General features: G+C 47.5%; 1 protein-coding gene across 2 annotated transcripts in view; it reads left to right on the top strand.

Moving 5' to 3' along the window:
- CEP89 (centrosomal protein 89) overlaps positions 1 to 22,138 on the top strand; it is a 57,860-nt gene that overhangs the window by 14,837 nt on the left and 20,885 nt on the right. For both annotated transcript variants that reach the window (XM_017861713.1, XM_017861712.1), the window contains exons 4-7: positions 5,355 to 5,457; positions 14,417 to 14,445; positions 16,916 to 16,958; positions 20,843 to 21,061. In XM_017861713.1, the coding sequence (XP_017717202.1) occupies positions 5,355 to 5,457; positions 14,417 to 14,445; positions 16,916 to 16,958; positions 20,843 to 21,061 (394 nt within the window). The remainder of the gene's footprint in view (positions 1 to 5,354; positions 5,458 to 14,416; positions 14,446 to 16,915; positions 16,959 to 20,842; positions 21,062 to 22,138) is intronic.

Raw genomic sequence — 22,138 nt, forward strand, 5'->3', positions numbered from 1 at the left:
GTGTTAGCCAGGATGGTCTCGATCTCCTGACCTCGTGATCCGCCCGTCTCGGCCTCCCAAAGTGCTGGGATTACAGGCTTGAGCCACCGCGCCCGGCTATCTTCATATTCTTAATGTGGACTTCCATTCAAAGCTTAGCAATCTTATTCTTTTTTTTGACCTTGGAAGCTAAATTTCCTATCACTTTTATGATATCATTTTGCACACTGCACCCTTTCTTTAAATTCGTGCATGACAGGGAAGATCGTCATGCGTCTCTCAATGGGAGCTGACGTGCTTTGAGTGCTTACTATGAGCGCTCCCGTTTCTAACTCCTGTGTGCATTTATCTTAGCTGACCCCCACTGACGTGGTGAGGAATTCCCTTCATTGCCCTGTCACACATCAGGGATCTGCACACAGAGATTCAAGGAAACATACTTCTCCACTGCCAGCTGCTCTGCGAATCCCAATTTTTAAACTGCTTCCCAGGGTTTTGGAAACTACATAATAATATTTCCTTAATGGCAAGATATAGCACATATCCCTTTTCCTTTATCTTTTCTTTCTTTCTTTCTTTTCTTTTTCTTTTTTGAGACAGGGTCTTCTTGCCCTGTCCCCCAGGCTGGAGGGCAGTGGCACCATTATAACTCACTGCAGCCTCAACCTCCTGGACTCAAGTGATCCTCCCACCTCAGCCTCCCAAGTAGCTGGGATTACAGACACACACCACCATGCCTGGCTGTTTTTTGTGTTTTTTGTAGAGACAGGGTTTCCCCATGTTGCCTAGGCTGGTCTCGAACTCCTGACTCAAGTGATCCACCTGCCTCAGCCTTTCAAAGTACCAGGATTACAGGTGTGAGCCACTGTGTCCAGCCCCTTTTTCTTTTTTTCACCATCATTATAATGTGTTATTCATAGTGTCTGAACATATAGACCGGCAGCATTAAGCTACACCAGTATTGATTATATGTATATTAATTAGCCTCTACTATATTAAAACACTTTTTTTTTTTTTAAATTGAGATGGGGTCTCACTGTCCCCAGGCTGGAGTGCAGTGGCACGATCCATAGCTCATTATAGCCACCTCCTCCTGGGCTCAAGTGATCCTCCCACCTCAGCCTCCCGAGTAGCCGGGGCTATAGGCACATGGCACCACAACTGACTTTTTTTTTTTTTTCCTATAGGGCCAGGGTCTTGTTATGTTAGCCAGACTGGTCTTAAACTCCTGGGCTTAAGCAATCCTCTTGCTTCGGGCTCCCAAAGTGTTGGGATTACATGTGTAAGCCAACGCATCTGGCCCTCAAATATGTTTTAAATGGTCTTCAGGAGCTTATTTTGAGGGATCCTTATGTGGCTGTTTCATGAACTCACCATCATTTTCCCACATATACAGACTTTCACACATAGAATTAGGTTTCTCATAGCAAGGAGCTCTGGAATAGGCAGACACTGCCCAGAGCCCCAAGGAGGGAGGTGCTCCTGTTGAGCTCTGCAGGGCTTACAGTCAGTTCCACTGCTCCTCACCCGCACACTTGCCGGCTGGTTATTTTGGACCCATGTTACACATAGAGTCATATCACTCCACGATTCTAGAGGGAAAGCTTGCTACAATATCTCCCTCGGAAGAAAGAGATACAGTGACCTACAGAGACTCTTTCCTAGTTAGAAGGACAGTTATTTTGTTTTTCTAGGCAAGTCTGTTAGGGTGGTTTTAGGAGCCATGTGTAGTAGGAAAAGTTTTAAATTTTAAAATGTGAAAAGTAGAAAATAATAAACAATAAAATGTTGCCATTAGGGTTGTTGTTGCCTTGTCCTCTAACCCCACTCCCTCCTTGGAAACCCATCTTTTCTTAGATTTGGAGTGCATCCTGGAAGTTTGTATTTTTATTCTTTTACTGCAAGTTTAAGTAAACAACTAGAGTACTGCACATATATATATGTATAATTTTTTTTTGTTTATTTCTTTTGAGACAGAGTCTTGCTTTGTCACCCAGGCTGGAATGCAGTAGTACAATCTTGGTTCACTGCAACCTCCGCCTCCTGGGTTCAAGTGATTGTCCTGCCTCAGCCTCCCGAGTAACTGGGACTACAGGTGCCCGCCACCATGCCCAGCAAATTTTTGTATTTTTAGTAGAGACTGGGTTTCACCATGTTGGCCAGGATGATCTCGAACTCCTGACCTCAGGTGATCCTCCCAAAGTGCTGGGATTACCGGCATGAGCCATTGCGCCCAGCCAAGCCTTTTAAAGTATGTTTGTATAAAGTATCACAAATCCTTTATGAAGGTATGTTTTTAGTAGACTTATTGATATATAAAACATGCACAAGAAGTGAATAAATCATAAGTGTACATTTCGATAAATTTTCAAAAAGTAGCCACCACTCAGATTAAAAAAAGTTACTTGTACCCTAGAAATCCCCTTCTTCTTTTTTTTTTTTTGAGACAGAGTCTCGCTCTGTCGCCCCGGCTGGAGTGCCCCGGCTGGAGTTGGCCGGATCTCGGCTCACTGCAAACTCCACCTCCCGGGTTTACGCCATTCTCCTGCCTCAGCCTCCCGAGTAGCTGGGACTACAAGCGCCCGCCACCTCTCCCAGCTAGTTTTTTGTATTTTTTTTAGTAGAGACGGGGTTTCACTGTGTTCACCAGGATGGTCTCGATCTCCTGACCTCGTGATCCGCCCATCTCGGCCTCCCAAAGTGCTGGGATTACAGGCTTGAGCCACTGTGCCCGGCCAAAATCCCCCTTCTTCTTAGTCACTTACTACTTCCCACAGAGTTAACCATTGCCAAGATTAGCTTTAATCTTTAAAAATAATCTGAGATTAGCTTTGCCTATTCTGAAAATTTACATGCATTTAATTGGACGGTATGCATTATTTAGAGTTTGGGAGTCTTTAGTTATTGTGTATAGCAGGGGCTGGTTTGTTCTCATTGCTATATATTTTACTGTACAACCGTGCCACTCAGTTATTCGTTTTACTGATGACAGAGACTTGATTGGTTCCAGTTTGGGACTCTTAGGAATAGTGCTGCTATGAACATTTGGGGATGTGTCCCTTGATGTACATATTTGTGTATTTCTGGTGGGTGTATACTGAGGAATGGCATATATATAGTCATAGGGCATATGTACCATCAGCTTTAGTACCAGTAGATACTGCCAAACAGTTGTCCATATTGGACATCTTCTTAATGCTTTTTTGTAGGGGGAGGGAAGCAGAGTTTCCCTCTTATTGCCCAGGCTGGAGTACAATGGCGCCATCTTGGCTCACTGCAACCTCCGCCTCCTGGGTTCAAGCAATTCTCCTGCCTCAGCCTCCTGAGTAGCTGGGATTACAGGCATGTGCCACCACGCCCGGCTAATTTTGTACTTTTAGTAGAGACGAGGTTTCTCCATGTTGGTCAGGCTGGTCTTGAACTCCCAACCTCAGATCATCTGCCCACCTCGGCCTCCCAAAGTGCTGGGATCCATGAGCCACCGCGCCTGACCCCTAATACTTTTTAAGTCATCTCATCCATTTCACATTTCCTTGAGAATAGTGAGTCACTTAATATATTTTTGACAGGTTGAACAAGGAAGTTTGTTCCTGGGAGATAAAAAAGCTTGAGGTCGGCTGTGGGCAGTGGCTCATGCCTGTAATCCACCACTTTGGGAGGTGGAGGTGGGAGGATCATTTGAGGACAGGAGTTCAAGACTGGCCTGGACACCATAGTGAGATCCTGTCTCTATTAAAAAATAAAAGTGCGGGGTCATTTACTTTTTCTTTCTTCAAATGATGAGTAGCTTGGGTGACCTGTTTGCTTCTCTTGAGCCAGGTCACCTTGGAACCATGTGCACAGAGACAGGTGGACCTAGCAGCCTTAGCTCTTACTCTGAAACGCCCCTTCTCATGGGCGTCTTGCTGGTCCCTGCCACCACCTCCTTGTCAGCCCCAGGGACAGCCCTTCCATTGCCTGCAGTGTAGCCCAGCTAAGCCAAACTGATCACAAAAGCAAGATTTTACTGAAGAATCAGGAGAGCCAAAGGGCAGCCCACCCAGACAGCGCCAGTCACAGTTTACCACATAACCCCTGGTTCAGGCTGAGTGCAGTGGCTCATGCCTATAATCCCAGCCCTTTGGGAGGCTGAGGCAGGAGGATCACTTGAGGCCAGAAGTTCGAGACCAGCCTGGACAACATACTGAGACCCCATCTCTACAAAAAATTTAAAAATTAGCTGGGTATGGTGGCATGCAATTGTAGTCCTAGCTGCTTGGGAGGCTGAGGTGGAGGATTGCTTGAGCCCAGGAGCTAAAGGCTGCTGCGAGCCATGATTGCACCACTGCATTCCAGCCTGGGTGACAGAGTGAGACCATGTCTTAAAAAAAGAAAAAGAAAAACCTGTTTCACTGTTCTTTCTCTTCCTCCTTGGCAGCCTCTGTTCCTACCCTCAGGCTCCTGCCAATGGGAATGTCTCCTCATCAGCAGCAGGTCCCATTCCTGGCCCATGGGCCTCTCTAAAGGACAGCTCTGTGTCCCTGCCATGTTGGGATGAAACAAAATTTCAGTAGCTCCTATATAGCTAACATGAATGGTTACCTATATAGGACCTACTCTCAGACAGTAGAGGGGAGTCCCTCAGTAAATGAAATTTGCAGTGGACTTACATAATTGGTGAACATAGCAGGCTTCAGTGAGAGTCCTCCCAGGGGAGGTCAGCACTGCTTGTCCCACATAGAAATTATTAACACAGCCTGGGTGCAGTGGCTGTCGTCTGTAATCCCTGCACTTCGGGAGGCTGAGGCAGGAGGATCGCATGGGCACAGGAGTTTGAGACCAGCCTGGGCAACAAAAGGAGACCCTGTCTCTACAAAAAATAAAAAAAATTAGCTGGGTGTGGTGGTGCATGCCTGTGGTCCCAGCTACTCTGGGGGCTAAAGTGGGAGGATCGCTTGCATGTGGGAAGTCAAGGTTGCAGTGAGCTATGATCACACCACTGTGCTCCAGTTTGGGTGACAGAGGGAGACCCTGTCTCAAAAAAAAGGGGTGGGGGGAAATTAGTAACATGGTGTCAGTGCCAGCGTGGAGTGGTATTGGGTGGTCCCTGGCAGGGAAGAGGAAGGGAAGCTGCCCTGACAACATGGCTGGGATGTGGAGCTCTCAGTGGCCTTAGCATAACTTGAATGGTGTTGCCTTTGGCCCCTAAGCTTTTCCTGAGGGCCTGGAAGTGTCATCTAGCCCCACCTGATATAGCCCTTTTGTGTGTCACTAAGGAAAGTAGCTGAAGTACCCATGGAGGGAGCTCCCAGTGGGGAAGGTTTGAAAGAAGACGTTGGAATTTGTTAGAAGGACATTTCTCATTTCTTTCCTCCTTTGTCTTTTATAACAAAAAGGTGCCATTGTTACATGAAGTGGACAGTGAAGATGATGAAAATATTTCTGATCAAGATGTGTTTCCAGGCTCCCCTCCTACACCACAGCGGATACAACAAAAAGGTAAAACAAACAAACAAACAAAAAAATCCCACAATTTTCATAAAATATAAGAACATTTTTTCTTAATGAATTTTGCTTATTTTTAGGAAAACATACCCATTGCCCCTTCATGCTGTAGCACTGTGATTTTAACTAGGAATATAATTGAAGTTTATTTTTTATTGAAAATGAGGGTCTAGGTGTGGTGGCTCACGCCAGCTCTTTAGGAGACCAAGGCTGGAGGATCCCTTGAGCTCAAGAATTTGAAAGCAGCCTGAGCAACACAGGGAGACCTCGTCTCTACAAAAGTAAAATAAAACATTAGCCAGGCAAGGTGGTGCACGCCTATAATCCCACCTACTCAGAAGGGCGAGGTGGGAGGATCACTTGATCTTGGAAGGTCAAGGCTGCAGCAAGCCATAATTGCACCATTGCACTCCAGTCTGGGTGACAAAGTGAGACCCTGTCTCAAGAAAATAAGGCTGGGTGTGGTAGCTCACTCCTGTAATCCCAGTACTTTGGGAGGCCAAGGCAAGTAGATCTCTTGAGCTTAGGAGTTTGAGACCAGGTTGGGCAACATAGTGAGACACTCTCTACAAAAAATGGACATCCCATCTCTACTAGAATACGAAAAAGTAGCCAGGCATGGTGGCATGTGCCTGTGGTCCTAGCTACTCTCAAGGCTGAGGTGGGAGGATCGCTTGAGCCCTGGAGGCAAGGGCTGCAGTGAGCTGAGATTGCGCCATTGTACTCCAGCCTGAGTGACAGAGTGAAACCCCATCTCAAAAAAAAAAAAAGAAAAGGAAAGAAAACAAGTTATTCCACAGTCAATTGCTTCTGGATATTAGGTTGTTTTAAAGTACAAGGTGCTATTTTTTTTTTTTTTGCTATGTTAGCTAGACTGGTCTTGAACTCCTGGGCTTAAGCAATAGAGATAGGGGTAGGATAGGGTCTCCCTAGTCCCAGTGCTTGGGGAAAGACCTGGCCCACAGTGGCCCACCAGGAAAGATCTGTTGGGTGAATGAGTATGTGGACATATATCTATTTGATTATCACAATGAGAGAATTCAGCATGTTATAGCAAAGGTAGGGAAAAGTTTTCAGTTTCCTAAGAGGTGGTTCACATTTGAGAAGTGACAAGGAGAGCCAGGCATCGAGTGGACAACCAATAATTGCTTTATCAGCAGCCCCAGAGTTGCTCAGGCTCAGGGAAACATTTCTGTAAATCATTTCTCAGGGAACACAGAACATCAGCCTCATAATCCTGGGGCCAGAAAACACCTGTTGGTCAGTTGACATATTTTTTAAGTATTAGATTTAGTAAAGGGTGCATCTGTTTTTAAATTACAAAAGTAATACTGTCTTACTGTAAAAAAAAAATACATAAATATATAAAGTGCATTAGTCCGTTTTCACACTGCTGATAAAGACATACCTGAGACTGGGTAACTTATCAAGAAAAAGAGGTTTAATGGACTCACAGTTCCACGTGGCTGGGAAGGCCTCACAATCCTCGCAGAAGGTGAAAGGCATGTCTTACATGGCGGCAGATGAGGGAATGAGAACCAAGAGAAAGGGGTTTCCCCTTATAAAACCATCAGATCTCATGAGACTTATTCACTACCATGAGAACAGTATGGGGGAAACTGCCCCATGATTCAATTATCTCCCACTGGGTCCCTCCCACAATAGGTGGGAATTATGGGAGCTACAGTTCAAGATGAGATTTGAGTGGGGGCACAGCCAGACCATATCATAAGGCTAAACACACTTAATTGTGCCCCCACAGATAAGATTTTTAACAGTTTAGAGCATGTATGTATATAATGTGCATGCTGTTTTGTTACCTTTCTTTCGTCTCACAACACATGCCAAATGTCTTCCTACGTCCCCAAATTTGGTTCTTTCCTGCCTTGTCTAACATCTGCATTGTGTGGCCTAATGTAGCATATATCAGTCAAGGTCCAATCAGGAGTCAGAATACCCACAGTGACTTGAAGAGGGAAAATTTACTATAAAGAATTATTAATTATAACCGGTTTGGGGGCTGGGCGTGGTGGCTCACACCTGTAATCCCAGCTATGCAGGAGGCTGAGATGGGAGGATCACTTGAGCCCAGGGAGGAGGTCAAGGCTGCAGTGAGATGTGATAGTGCCACTGCACTCCAGCCTAGGTGACAGAGTGAGACCCTGTCTCTAAAAAAAAATAATAATAACAGGATTGCCTACTAAGGAGTAAAAGAGAATACTCAAGAATTCAGGAGTAGCAGCTCAAGGGGGCAGCCAGTGTCCCTAGGGCTGACACAAAGTCAGCCTTCAGGAGCAAGCAGCTCTGGAGGAGCCTCAGCCAGAACCAAGATCCACATCTTCCTGGAGAGGACGTAGCTGTGGCCTGCTGGGTGGCCAGGAAGTTTGCTGAGGGGCTGCCGTAATGAAACTCACTGGGATAGGGGGCCAGGAGAAGCCACCATGGGGAGGTACTGCATGTTGCTGGCCACCCAAAAAATTAAAAAGAAAGGATCTGCACATGTAATCCCACTTGTAATCTCAGCTACTTGGGAGGCCAAGGCAGGAAGATTACTTGAGCCCAGGAGTTCGAATCCAGCCTGGGTAATATAGTGAGACCCTCGGACTCTAAAAAACAGAAATTAAAAAGAGAAATTAATGCATAGAAGGAAGAGCCAGAGGAAGCTGGAATAGGAAAGCAAAGTCCCGGCTCCTCCAGTGTCTCTCCAGCGCCCCCTACAGAGGAAGCCTTCCTTGGTGCCAACTGGCTGGGTGGAAATGCTGCAGCCGACCATGAAGGTAGATTTGGAGATGAGACGCAGTGGCCACCCACATACTTGGGAATGTGCACTTGGCACACAGGTGTTGGTTGGGAAGGATTGCAGCTTCTGCAGTGATACCTGGTTTGTGGTGGGCATTAAAAGCCCCTGCATACTTCTGAAAAACCTCAAACCCCAAACTCTAATTTAGTGGCTCAGGGCTGGGCCCAAGGGTCTGTACTTTTTTTTTTTTGAAACGGAGTTTTGCTCTTGTTGCCCAGGCTGGAGTGCAATGGCGTGATCTTGGCTCACCACAACCTCCGCCTCCTGGATTCAAGCCATTCTCCTGCCTCAGCCTCCTGAGTAGCTGGGATTACAGGCATGTGCCACCACGCCCAGCTCATTTTGTACTTTTAGTAGAGATGGGGTTTCTCTGTGTTGGTCAGACTGGTCTGGAAGGGTCTGTACTTTTCACAAGTACACAGAGGAGTCTGATGTGGGTGATCCTTGGACAACACGTGAGGAACCCTGGCTTTTGGTGGTTTGGTCTTTGACTGTCATTTCCAGGCGTGGCTAAGTTACTTACCTCGTCTTCTCAATCTGAGAGTGTCTGTCTCATAAATGTAGTGATGCATGTGAAGTGCAGTGGCTTCCATCAGTGATAGTGATAATTAGTGTCTAAAGCCTGAAGCTTTGATCACCTGATGCATCGCTCTGCACTCTAGCAAGACCCCTGCCAAGAAGACCAAACACACTTTGGGCAAGGCCCTCGTACCCTTGGTCAGAACTGCCAAATTCATGCTCGTGGACGCTGTTCCACTTCCCTAGATTCTTTGCAGACCCTTATTTGATCCCACAGTCCCCTCTTGCTAGTACTTCCTCCTTCTCCTCAACAGCCCGCTTTGTCAAGTGGTACACCTCTCCAGGCCTTCTCCCTCTCCACGTCTCCTCAAACCTCTCCAGTTTGGCTTCCCTCTCCATCGCGCCACTGGACCAGAGACCTTCATGTAGTTAAGTGCGCCGGGTGGTTTTCTGGCTTCTTCTGATGACGTCTCAGTAGCATAACACGTGGTTAACATACCTTCTCCCTGGGCTCGGGACATCTTGTTTCCTCCCGCCTTCCTGGGTGCCCCACCCCCCACCCCGTCATCTCCTCAGTCTCGGCCCTTTACTCTTCGAAGTACTCATAGCCTGCTCCCCAGTTTGATATCATTCATTGTGTGCTGTGCCCAGGTTTCCTCTCCCAGCTTCTATGCCATGTAACCGTTTAACTTCATTCATTCATCCCCTCAGCCAGAACAGTCTTTTTTTTTTTCAACAGGGTCTCACTCTGTTGCCCAGGCTGGAGTACAGTGGTATGATCACGGCTCACTGCAACCTCAACCTGAGTTCAGTTGATCCTCCCACCTCAGCCTCCTGAATAGCTGGGACTACAGGTGTGCATCATCATGCCTGGCTAATTTTTGTATGTTGTTAGACACAGGGTTTCACTATATTGCCCAGGCTGTCCTTGAACTCCTGGGCTCAAACATTCGACCCACCTTGGCCTCCCAAAGTGCTGGGATTACAGGCATGAGACACCTCATCTGGCCCAGAGCCATCTTTTCAAAGCACAAAGCTGGTAGTGTCCCCTTGCATGTCCGTGGACCCCCACGTGCATCCCCTCACACCCCCACGTACCCCAGACCCTTTTGAATTGGGTCTCTTCCATGGTTTCTCACCACCTGCATGGCCTGCCAGCCCTGGCCCCTGCTGACTGCTCTCCAGCTACTCTGCTGTTCTTTTATTTCCTCAACTCTGTGGTGTTCCTTCCTGCCACTGGACCTGTGTACACGCTACTCTACCTCCCCACTGCCTAATGTCTCTTATATGTAGGCATGTGAAACGTGGTGAAGTTGTGGGGTTTGACTCTTTTTTTTGAGACAGGATCTTGCTCTGCCACCCAGGCTGGAGTACAGTGGTGTGATCATAACTCACTGCAGCCTCTACCTCCTGGGCTTGAACCATCCTCCCACCTCAGCCTCCCGTAGTGTTGGGATTACAGACATGAACCACTACATCCTTATATGCTCAAATATATCTGAAAAGAACCATACCCAGTTGATAACCATGGTTACCTCTGGAGAGGAGAAGGTTTCGAGGGATTATGTTCATGGGTGAATTTTGATTTATCTGTGTCATTAAAATTTTTGACAGCAGCCGGGCGCGGTGGCTCAAGCCTGTATTCCCAGCACTTTGGGAGGCTGAGATGGGCGGATCACGAGGTCAGGAGATCAAGACCATCCTGGCTAACACAGTGAAACCCCGTCTCTACTAAAAAAAATACAAAATACTAGCCAGGCAAGGTGGTGGGTGCCTGTAGTCCCAGCTACTCGGGAGGCTGAGGCAGGAGAATGGCATGAACCCAGGAGGCGGAGCTTGCAGTGAGCTGAGATCCAGCCACTGCACTCCAGCCTGGGCGACAGAGCCAGACTCAATCTCAAAAAAAAAAAAAAAAAAAAAAAATTTTGACAGCAAGAATGTGTTCATGTCATGTGAATTTTCTTTCTGTAGAGACTGGAATAGGGCCAGGCACAGTGGCTCAGGCCTATGATCCCAGCACTTGAGGAGGCTAAAGCAGGAGGATTGCTTGAGCTCAGGAGTTTGAGACCAGCCTGGGCAACACAGGGAGACCCTGTTTCTACAAAAATTTTAAAAATTAGCCAGCATAATGGCACGCACCTGTAGTCCCGGCTACTCTGGAGGCTGAGGCAGGAAGATCACTTGAGCCCAGCAGCTGGAGGCTGAGGCAGGAAGATTGCTTGAGCCTGGCAGCCGGAGGCTGATGCAGGAAGATAATTTGAGCCTGGCAGCTGGATGCTGAGGCAGGAAGATCACTTGAGCCTGGCAGCTGGAGGCTGAGGCAGGAAGATCATTTGCACCCAGCAGCTGGAGGCTGAGGCAAGAAGACTGCTTGAGCCCGACAGGTTGAGGCTGCTGTGCAGTTTCCACCACTGCACTCTAGCCTGGGTGACAGAGTGAGACCCTGTATAAAAAAAAAAAAAAACTGGGATAGTACCCAGCATGACACCTTGTACACAGTAGGAGTACGCCCAGTATTGAAGCCCTTTGCTGTTATTTTATGTGTACCCCCCTCACCCTTATAGGTAATAGAAATGAGGAGGATGAGGACTCTGGAAATCTTGTTGAGAAATGATAACTAAGAAAACGGGACACAAAATAGATTCACAGAACCGAGTGAACTGCGTGTACATTAAATGTACATTAAATACCAATGTGAATTTGGGATGCTGTAAATTGTAAGTTTAATCTTTATCGGATTCTTTTTCTGAAAAGTTGATGACTAAGATAAAATAGCATGATTTCCTTTGGGAAAATTGAATTGCCCTTGAAAACTTTTATTGTGATCATTTTAACGTGTACAAAAGTAGAGAGACAAGTAAAATGAACTCCCACCTATCCATCTATGCATCTCCCCGCTTCTATAGCTGTCAACAATTTTCTTTCTTTTTTTTTTTTTTTTTTGAGACGGAGTCTCGCTCTGTCGCCCAGGCTGGAGTGCAATGGCCGGATCTCAGCTCACTACAAGCTCCGCCTCCCAGGTTTACGCCATTCTCCTGCCTCAGCCTCCTGAGTAGCTGGGACTACAGGCGCCTGCCACCTCACCTGGCTAGTTTTGTTTTTTTGTATTTTTTAGTAGAGACAGGGTTTCGCCGTGTTAGCCAGGATGGTCTCGATCTCCTGACCTCGTGATCCATCCGTCTCGGCCTCCCAAAGTGCTGGGATTACAGGCTTGAGCCACCACGCCTGGCCAATTTTTTATTTTTTTGAGGCAGGGTCCCTCTCTGTCACCCAGGCTGGAGTGCGGTGGTGTGATCTCAGCTCACTGTAACCTCTGCCTCACAGGCTCGAATGATTCTCCTGCCTCAGCCTCCTGAGTAGCTGGGACTACAGGTGTGTTCCACCACACCTGGCTAATTTGGTATTTTTTGTAGAGACGGGATTTTGCTCTGTTGCCCAGGCTGGTCTCAAACTCCTGGGTTCAACCAATCCGCCTGCCTCGGCCTCCCAAAGTGCTGGAGGCCCACACAGGCATGTGCCAGTGTGGCCAGCCAGCTGTCAACCTTTTGCCATTCTATTTCATGTAACTCCCTGCTCCTGCAATTTTATTTTGTGAAGAATTTAAGGAGGGTATAGAAGACTCCATTAAATATGAAAGCAGTCAGGGCTGAGGTAACATTGTGGGATACTAAATCAAGACTATTGTAAAGGTGTTATTAAAAAATTTTTTTCTTGTTGTATCACTTTAAATATTTGCTTATTGGAAACTGGTTCAGCGCCGGCCATGTGTCAGAGATGATAGAGCCACAGGCCTTTCCCCTCGCATCCCAGCTGCAGAGGAAGAGGTGCAGATTGCAAATCTGCAAATGTGGGGTGCTAAGGTGGGTAGTAGAGGTTGTTGTCTGCCAGTTAGGGAAGGTGGTAGGGGGAGGAGGGTTCATCAGGCTGAACTCAGAAGGACAGGGTAGGATCCAAGTAGGAGAGCAGTCCAGGCTGCTCAGCCTCCCAAGTAGCTGGGACTGCAGGTGCGTTCCACCACACCTGGCTAATTTGGTATTTTTTGTAGAGATGGGGTTTTGCTCTGTTGCCCAGACTGGTCTCAAACTCCTGGTGTCCAAGTAGGTGTCCAAGTAGGAGAGCAGTCCAGGCTGCCCCTGAATGTTTGACTGAAAGCAGTTTGGTTAAAAACAGCTGATCAAGATGACTTTGGCCAAAAATGAGCTCTTCAGTGATGAGTTGTTTAAGTATTGGTATTTTGAATACATCAGGAAGTAGATTTGTTTGTTTATTTATTTATTTATTTAGAGATGATGTCTTGCTCTGCTGCCCAGACTAGAGTGTCATGGTACAGTCTTGGCTCACTGTAATCTCTGCCTCCCAAGCTCAAGAGTTTCTCCTGCCTCAGCCTCCCAAGTAGCTAGGATTACAGGCAAGCACCACCACACCCAGCTAATTTTTGTGTTTTTAGTAGAGATGGGGTTTTACCATGTTGGCCAGGCTAGTCTCAAACTCCTGACCTCAAGTGATCCGCCCACCTCAGCCTCCCAGAGTGCTGGGACTACAGGCGTGAGCCACCGCGCCCAACCAAGAAGTAGATTTAGAATCTTGTATGTATCTCTAGAAAATATGTATTTTCTTCTGTTGTCTGAATTCTGTAGGGTTCTTTCCCCTGTTTTTCGCATGTATTTCTAGTTTATTTTCAGCCAGTTATTTCTGCTCTGCAAATTAATAGTAGAAAGTTAAAAGCAACTCAGGGTCAGGCACAGTGGCTCACGCCTGTAATCCAAAGGAAGCCAAGGTGGGTGGATCATCTGAGGTCAGGAGTTCAAGACCAGACTGGCCAACATGGGGGAACCCCGTCTCTACTAAAAATACAAAATTAGCTGGGCATCGTGGTCCATGCCTGTAATCCCAGCTAATTGGGAGGCTGAGGCAGGAGAATCGTTTGAACCTAGGAGGCAGAGGTTGCAGTGAGCCGAGATTGCACCGCTGTACTCCACCTGAGGGACAGAGTGAGACTCCGTCTCAAAAAACAGCAACTCGATGTCCAACTTTTCACAACATGAATGTGTACAGGCAAACTGGGGTGTAAGATCACCTGCTTCCTAGGGTGCCTGGATTACAGATGTATGGAAGATGAGTAACTGGGTGAGATTTATTTTTCTCTCTATCGTTGAGACAGTTTGCTTCAAAGAAAAACTATTTTTCTGACAGGTTGGATGCTGCATTTAGGGAGGGTGGCCCATCCAGGGTGTGGTCAGCAAGATGTGTGGACAGTGGTGGGGAGGGGTGTTGGAAGGAGAGGAGGAGCCCGGCATGGGAAGATGTGTGGAAAGTGGCGGAAAGGGGTGTTGGAAGGAGAGGAGGAGCCCAGCATGGGAAGGGCTTGGAGACACTGAAGAGTTTGGCTTTGGTTCTGCAGCCACGTGAGCTACGGATGTGCTCAGGAATGGGTATGGGAGAGAGATGACAATTTAGAGTCAGGTCCCTGCCTGGCTCTGGGACCCATTTGCCCTGTGACCCTATGAATTTTATCCCTCTCCCAGGCCTTGTCGAGCTCCTCTGTGGAAGGTGAATTTCTATGATTGTACTTTTCTGAGTTGTCATATTTCATTATCTACTTTAAAAGTTTCTCTGTCTTTTGTTTTTCATCAGATGGTAAATACTCTGTTCTGAATTTAAAGGTAAGATCATTTTTTAAAAAACTGATTTTCTCAATGGAGTTTTCATCATAAATTTTCAACAACTTTGGTGATTTTGGGGTAAAAAATAAATCTTCCCTTAAGAGTTCTTTCCTGTTGAATATTTCTTTTAAATGCTTGTTTTCTTCTTCTTTTTTTTTTTTTTTTTTGAGAAGGGGCTCTCACTGTCCCCAGGCGGGGGCAGTGGTGCAATCTCAGCTCACTGTGGACTCCGCCTTCCAGGCTCAAGTGATCCTCCCACCTCAGTCTCCCGAGTAACTGGGATCACAGACGTATGCCACCACACCCAGCTAATTTTTTGCATTTTTGGTAAAGACAGGGTTTCCCCATGTTGCCCAGGCTGGTCTCAAACTCCTGAGCTCAAGTGATCCGCTCACCTCGACCTCCCAAAGTGCTGGGATTACAGGTGTGAGCCACTGTGCCTGCACTTAAATACTTTTAAAACATGAGGAAATTGATATTTTCCATAGTTTAATGATGAAAGTAATGTATTAAAGTGTTAGAAATATTTTATAATTAAAATGAATGTATAATGAATACACAATTTTATCTTTTGTAAAAATTATTTTTTGAGACAGGATCTCCCTCCGTGACCCGGACTGGAGTGCAGTAGTGTGATCATAGCTCACTGTAGCCTCAGTCTCCTGGGATCAAGTGATCCTTTTGCCTCAGTCTCCTGAGTAGCTGGGACTACAGGCACATGCCACCACTCCTGGCTAATTAAAAAAAATTTTATTTAGAGTTGGCTTCTTGTTATGTTCCCCAGGATGGTCTCAAGCTCTTGGGCTCAAGCCATCCTCCTGCCTTGGCCTCCCAAAGGCACTGGGATTGCAGGCATGATGTGATGTGCCTAGCCTGAGATTTTTTTGTTTGAAATGAAGTCTTGCTCTGTCACCCAGGCTGGAGTGCAGTGGCGCAGTCTTGGCTCACTTCAACCTTCTCCTCCTGGATTCAAGTGATTCTCCTGCCTCAGCCTCCCAAGTAGCTAGGATCACAGGTGCATGCCACCACGCCCAGCTAATTTTTTTTTTTTTTTTTTTTTTTTTTAAACAGAGTCCTGCTCTGTCACCAAGGCTGGAATGCAGTGGCGTAATCTCGGCTCACTGCAAGCTCCGCCTCCCAGGTTCATGCCATTTTCCCGTCTCAGCCTCCCGAGTAGCTGGGACTACAGGCGCCCGCCACCATGCCTGGCTAATTTTTTTTTTTTTTGTATTTTTAGTAGAGATGGGGTTTCACCGTGTTAGCCAAAATGGTCTCGATCTCCTGACCTCGTGATCCACCCACCTCACCCTCCCAAAGTGCTGGGATTACAGGCGTGAGCCACCGCACCTGGCCAATTTTTGTATTTTTAATGGAGATGGGATTTCACCATGTTGGCCATTCTGGTCTCGGACTCCTAACCTCAGGTGATCCCACCTGCCTCGGGCTCCTAAAGTGCTGGGATTACAGGTGTGAGCCACCGCGCCTGGCCTGGCCTGACAATTTTAATAACTAATTTGCAAACATGGAAATAGTTCTAATGTAAGTTTTTCATTGTGCGATGTCATGGGAACTTAAAAATTAAACATTTCTCTGGAGAGTTAATTTATAACCTTGTCTACTTTGTCAGCAGAAATTAGAAACTTAATATCATACCAGCATGTAAGCAAAAATTAACAAAAGTTCACAGCCTTCCCTTTCCTCTGGGTTTAGGGTTGCGAAGCAATATCTTGTTAATGTTCCTTTCTCAGCATTTTGCAAATGTGCTTCCCTGCAGTTGGTGGGGTCCTTTTTGCCCATCCCAATGAGAAGAGGCCTGGATGGAGTTTTCTGAGGGCATCTCCGCTCAGCACTTGCAGCCCTACCTAGCACATGCTTTTAAACGTGAGCCCACAGCCCACTACTCACGGGATCTACCTGTAAAGACAGTCACTGAACTCAGCACAGAAAGGCAGGAAGAAAGCTCAGGAAGGACTTCCTTTACAGCCTCAGAGAGCGCACCAGAGGGGAAGACATTTAAGGTCTAAGATTCAGGTATAAGAAACTATAATCCCAGCATATTGGGAGGCCAAGGTAGGAGGATCCCTTGAGCCGAAGAGCTCAAGGCCAACCTAGGCAACATAAATGAGACCCCATCTCTACAAAAAAAAAAAAAAATTAGCTCTGATGGCCCATGTGTAATCCCAGCTACTTGGGAGGCTGAGGTAGGAGGATTGCATGAGCCTAGGAGTTGGAGGCTGCAATGAGCTGTGATCACACCAGTGCACCCCAGCCTGGGTGACAGAGTAAGACCCTGTCTTAAAAAAGGAAAAAAAGAAATAGTAGATATTAAAGTTTTGAAAGCTAAAACAAAGAACAAGAGTCAAAATGAAGGAAATAAAGCATGCTTATATACCTGCTGTCTAATGACCTAGCTGCCTGTGTCCACTTTATAAAATACTAATGCTCTGCACTTACGTTCCTTCTTTCCTAGGATGAAAAACCTCCATTATGTGAGAAACCTCCACCCTCCCCAGGTATTTGCCTTTTGAATTATATTATGATTGAAAAGCTTGTTGTTTTGAAGAATATCCAGATTAATTTTATCTGAAAATAAAGATTACGTTTTCTTTTTCTTGTATTAGTTGTTGAACTTTCACCCTTGCCTCAAAAGAGAGGGTGCAAACACTGGGTAGTGGACATGTGTCCATACAGGATGTGCTTGGATCCTGGGAGGGTGGGGGTTGGACCTGGGGGGACGTGGACCTGTGGGATATGCTGGGATCCTGGGGGAAGGGAGGTGGACCTATGGGATGTAATGGGATCCTGGGGGTGGAAGGAGGACCTGTGGGATGTAATGGGATCCCGGTGGGAGGAGTGGACCCATGATGTACTGGGATCCATGCTGGGCAGGCAGGTGCAGTTATGGGCTCTGCTCTGAGGCTGAAGGCAGAGGGAGAGGTCCAGTGATGTTTTATGGGTTACACCCCACTGAACGGTTTGGGGAGCTTCAGTGGCTTCCAAAATGGAAGTTATAATTTCTGCTGTTAGGTCCCACATTGTTATAAGATCTTTGGGGTGTCGCTTTTCTGGCCAGAAATGTCTATGGTGCCAGTGTGCCTTTGCCTGAGTTCTTGTCCTGCATCCAGGAAGAATGAGGTAAGCAGACAAGTGGAGGGTGAGCAAGACGAAGAGGAGCTTTACTGACTGTTAGGACAGTTCAGAGGAGACCCACAGTGGGTAGCTTCTCTGTAGGCAGATCGTCCCGTCAAGTGTTCAGCTCTCAGCAGAGAGGAGGCCCTGGAGTCTGTAGCTCCTCTCTGAAGGCAGGTCATTCGACTGTCTCTGCAGCTCTCAGCAAAAAGGAAGCCCTGGAGAGGGTTGTTCTCTGCAGCTGGTTATTCTGACCAGCTCCTAGCAGAGAGGAGGCCCTGGAGTAGGTTGTTCCTCTCTGCTGCTGGTCCTCTGATGTCTCCAGCTATCAGCAGAGAGGGTAACTCCTTTCTGCAGCTGGTCATCCCATCTGCTCTGCTCTGGCTAAGCCCAGGGCTTTTATGGGCCTCAGAAGGGAGGGAGTGAGCACCATTTGGTCCATAGGTGGCCATGGGTGGGCCTGGAAAAGGCACCACAAGTTGCTACTATGGTCCCACGGGATGGGCAACTCGGTTCCCAGCCTTCAGGCCCTCCCCAACCTGAAGGTGGGGACTCACCGTGGACCTGCCCGCTTCTGCCCAGGAGCCTGTCTGCCTCCTGCTGCCCAGTTCATGGCACCCAGGCTGTTTGCACCAAGAGGCACCTGCAGGCCAGTGCAGAGCCACCCTCACCTCACCTCCCCCTGTCTTTCCCTCCTGTGCTCATGGGTGCCCAAAATCTGGAGGGGGCTGAGGCGGCAGGGTGCTGTCGTGTCAGTGCTGCCCTGAGTGTGCACACTCCCAGCCAGGCTGTGACAGTGCCCAGGCTTGGCCTCAACCCCGCTCCAACCCCACTCTGAGACTGGAGAAGGCGTCGGGAGCAGGGAGAGGCCAGGCAGCCAGAGCAAACACCCGTGAGCCTGCGGGGACACGGGAGCCTTCCCAGGCCCCAGAGGGTGCAGACTGCAGAGACACCCAGGTCCCGCACCTGGGAGGGCGACTGTAGCAGCACCCCGGGAGCTCCTGCCCTGCCAACTCAGAAGGGGCGGTGAAGTCAGGCAGTGGGATCAGGCACTTCTTAGCCTATGGGGGCTGGGGGGGAGCCTTCTTGGGCCCCCAAGAACACAGATTCTCGGGTCTGCAGCTGGACTTGGGCAACTGCTGCAGCATCCAGGGAGGGGGGGCTCCTGCCTGCTCCATGGAGCAAGAGGCTTGGGCCACGCCTCCCTGCTCTAGATAGTCTGTGCGGCGGCCACTCTAGATGGGCCGCTGCTGCCATCAGTGTCACTGCTCTGAAAATCCTGTTTTAAGTCTCCTCCATGTCAGATTGACTTTATTTGCACCCTTTCAATCTCAGCATTTTCAGTGCTGTATTCTGGGCGATTGCTGGGGCTCTAACTTCTGCGCCGTGCATTCCTTCTTCGTGATGTGTATCCTGCGGCTCAGCCCGTCCTTTCAGTTTATGCTGTTGATCAAATGTTAACATCCATGATTTCTGTAAGACACTGACTACGTCTCTCTGAAAGTCATAACTGTGCGCATGCAGTCTTAGGGTTTGTGTTGCAGCCCCTTCTCCTCTCTCACTTGCCATTGATGCTTCTCTGGATCTGCTGTTTGATGCCTGTTGGGGTCCCTGAGATTCCCTGTGGCCGGCATGGGGATGCTACCTCTGTTTACTGCACCCTGCCTGGAGAGAGAGAGCCAGCAGGCTGCCAGGCTGTACTGACTGCTGCCTCCAGCGACTGATGGGGATGGGCAGGATGTGAGGCCAGCTGGGATCAGTAGGGACCCCTCTTCCTCCTGGCTTTCTCCAGCCTTCTGGCCTGCCCTGCCTCTCTGCCCTCAGGGCCTGTGTGTTCTGCCTGAGGAGGGGCACACATTTCTGCTGTTGCTGCCTGGGTCGGGTGGGTTAACCCCTTGCTATTCCCACTGTGGTTATCTAACTCGACAGCTCATCAGCAGTTTCAAGCTGCTGCTTTTTAAGTATAATTTTATTTATTGATTGCTTTTTGTAGAGATAGGGTCTTGCTATGTTGCTCAGGCTGGTCTCGAACTCCTGGCCTCAAGCAGTCTTCCTACCTCAGCTTCCCAAAGTGCTGGGATTGCAGATGTGAGCCACCAGGCCTAACTTCATTGGCTCTTTCTAGGCCACTTTGTGTCTCCACTCCTACCAGGGCAAGGCATATCCCTGGAGCCACCCCCCATTTTCTAGGTGCCCTGTCTTGGCACATTTCAGGCTGTGGCATCCATCTTCAGTCTCATCTCAACTGTTTTCTCTCTGGGATTTCTCAGGGTTCCCTTGTTTCCATGCAGCTGTGGAGTTTCCCATTTCTGAGCCTCACCTTTCACATGTTAGGGATTGGATGTGTGTGTGTCAGGGGTTGGGCCAGGTTCTCTGGAGCCACCAGCCATCCTGCCTTGCCTGTGTGGGAAACTGCTTCTGCCTCTCCCTCACGTGGGAGGTACGCTGGCCAGGGGCCCATGGGAGCCTCACCTCCTGTGACCTCTCGGAGCACATCTCCCCGTGGAACAGCGCTGGTTTCCACCCTATTTTCTTGCTGTTCCTTCTTAAGGTCCTATGTGACCTCTGTTTTCTCCTCACCCTGGTGCCTTCAGGTGCTGCCCACAGGCCAGCAACTCATCAGTCTCCCCAGCAGAGGCTGCCTGTGGGACTCCGGGCCTGTGTCCCAACCCGAGCCTGCCTCCCCTCGTCTTCCGTCCCCACCTGCTCTTCACAGTGTGCTCCTCATCTGGGGGAGCATCTGCCAGACACAGACCTGGGCGGTCATCCTGGGTCTGCTTCTCTCTCACTGCCTGCACCCAGCCAGCTACCAGCCCCTAAGTCCTGCTCTCATGTGTCACTTTCTTTCTGTCCCTACTCTAGTGCTGCCCCTTGGCTGTTGGGCTGGGCCTCATCCTAACCTGCCTTCTTCCCTGCTGGCCTGAGGAATTCACCCGAGAGCAGAGCCTCTTCCTTCTCACACCTCTGCCTGAAAGCCCTGCTGGCTCCTGCTGCCCTGCACGATGAACCTACCATGCCACATCACAGTCGGCATGGCCTTCTGCAGCTCTGGCCTCCCTCTCTGGCCTCCCCTCAGTACTTCTCTTCCTCCCACCCACTGTGACCTCACCAGGCCACTTACTCTTTCCTGTACAAGCCACTCCCTTCCCAGGGACCAAAGAACATGGCACCAGGCCTGATGTGGTTTTTGGAACAAAGTCAGGTGATTTTGATATAACATTGTCAACATCAATTAACATTTTACAACTTGTCCCCTGAACCTTTTCAGATATAACTGGTAGAGCACGTCAAAGATATACAGAAATAACCAGAGAAAAGTTTGAGGTATTAAAAGAAGAAAATATGCACCTAAACAATACGAATCAAAGCCTTACCCTTAAACTAAACACAGTGAAACAAGCAATGAAAGAACTACAGTTAAAACTTAAGGAAATGGAAAAAGAGAAGAGAAAACTCAAAGAGGCTGAGAAGGCGTTGTCACAGGAAGGTAGGGACGGACAGTGCCTTTATTAGAGGAACGAGCAGGACTTCATTGAGAGTTAATATTTTATGTCGTGATATTTGTGTTGGTAATTTATGCTGTAATATTTCAGGTTTTTTTGTTAATATCCTTACGTTTGTTGAGATTTGATTTCATCTGCTATGTCATTATTACTCTAAAGAAATTCCTCAGATTGGAAAGAAGCTGAATTTACAAAATAAAACAAAGAAATTCCAATACTTCTTTTGGAACTTGATGCTTAGCTTACGTATATTTCACTTCAGTTTTTATCTGCAAGAGAAGCATATAAAAGCTCCTCGTTCACCATAGACTTATCAATGATTATATTTTCCTTGCTAAGTTGATAGGTTAAAAAAAGAAATAATATTTTAATTTGTATTTCTTTTATTATTGATGAACCTGAATATTTTTTCATATCTTTGCATGTCATTTTCTTTTTCTTTCGTGAAGCTGTCCACTTTATTTGTTTTTTAGAGACGGCATCGGCATCCCACTCTTTTCACCCAGGTTGGACTACAGTGGGGTGATCAGAGCTCACTATAACCTTGAACTCCTGGGCTCAAGTGATCCTCCCACCTCAGCCTCCTGAATAGCTGGGACTAAAGGTGAACGCCATCATGCCTGGCTAAGCTTTTTTTTTTTTTTTTTTTAAATAGCAATGAGGCCTCGTTGTGTTGACCAGGCTGGTCTCAAACTCCTGACCTCAAGGATTTTTCCTCCTTAGCTGCTCAAAGGGCTGGGTTTATAGGTATGAGCCACTATGCATGGCCAAGTTGCCCACTTTACATTGAGCCACTTGACTTCTTTTTATTGATTTGCAGGAACTCCTTACATATGAAAGATTTTATCCCTTTGTCATAGGTGTAATATTTTCTTAGTTTGTTGATAATTGGGCTAAATCTATAAAATGTTTTCTTTTATGACTTACACCCTTGGCATTAAGTCATTTTAACTCTAAAGTTATATAAATATTCACAAATATTTTCTCTATACCTTTTTCTATTTATATAAAACTAATAATATAGCTTTAAGTAAGGTGGTATCAGTTTTTTTCATATAGAC

The sequence above is a fragment of the Rhinopithecus bieti genome, unplaced genomic scaffold (genome assembly GCF_001698545.2).
Source record: "Rhinopithecus bieti isolate Rb0 unplaced genomic scaffold, ASM169854v2 scaffold_62779, whole genome shotgun sequence".
In the NCBI taxonomy this organism is placed as follows: domain Eukaryota; kingdom Metazoa; phylum Chordata; class Mammalia; order Primates; family Cercopithecidae; genus Rhinopithecus; species Rhinopithecus bieti.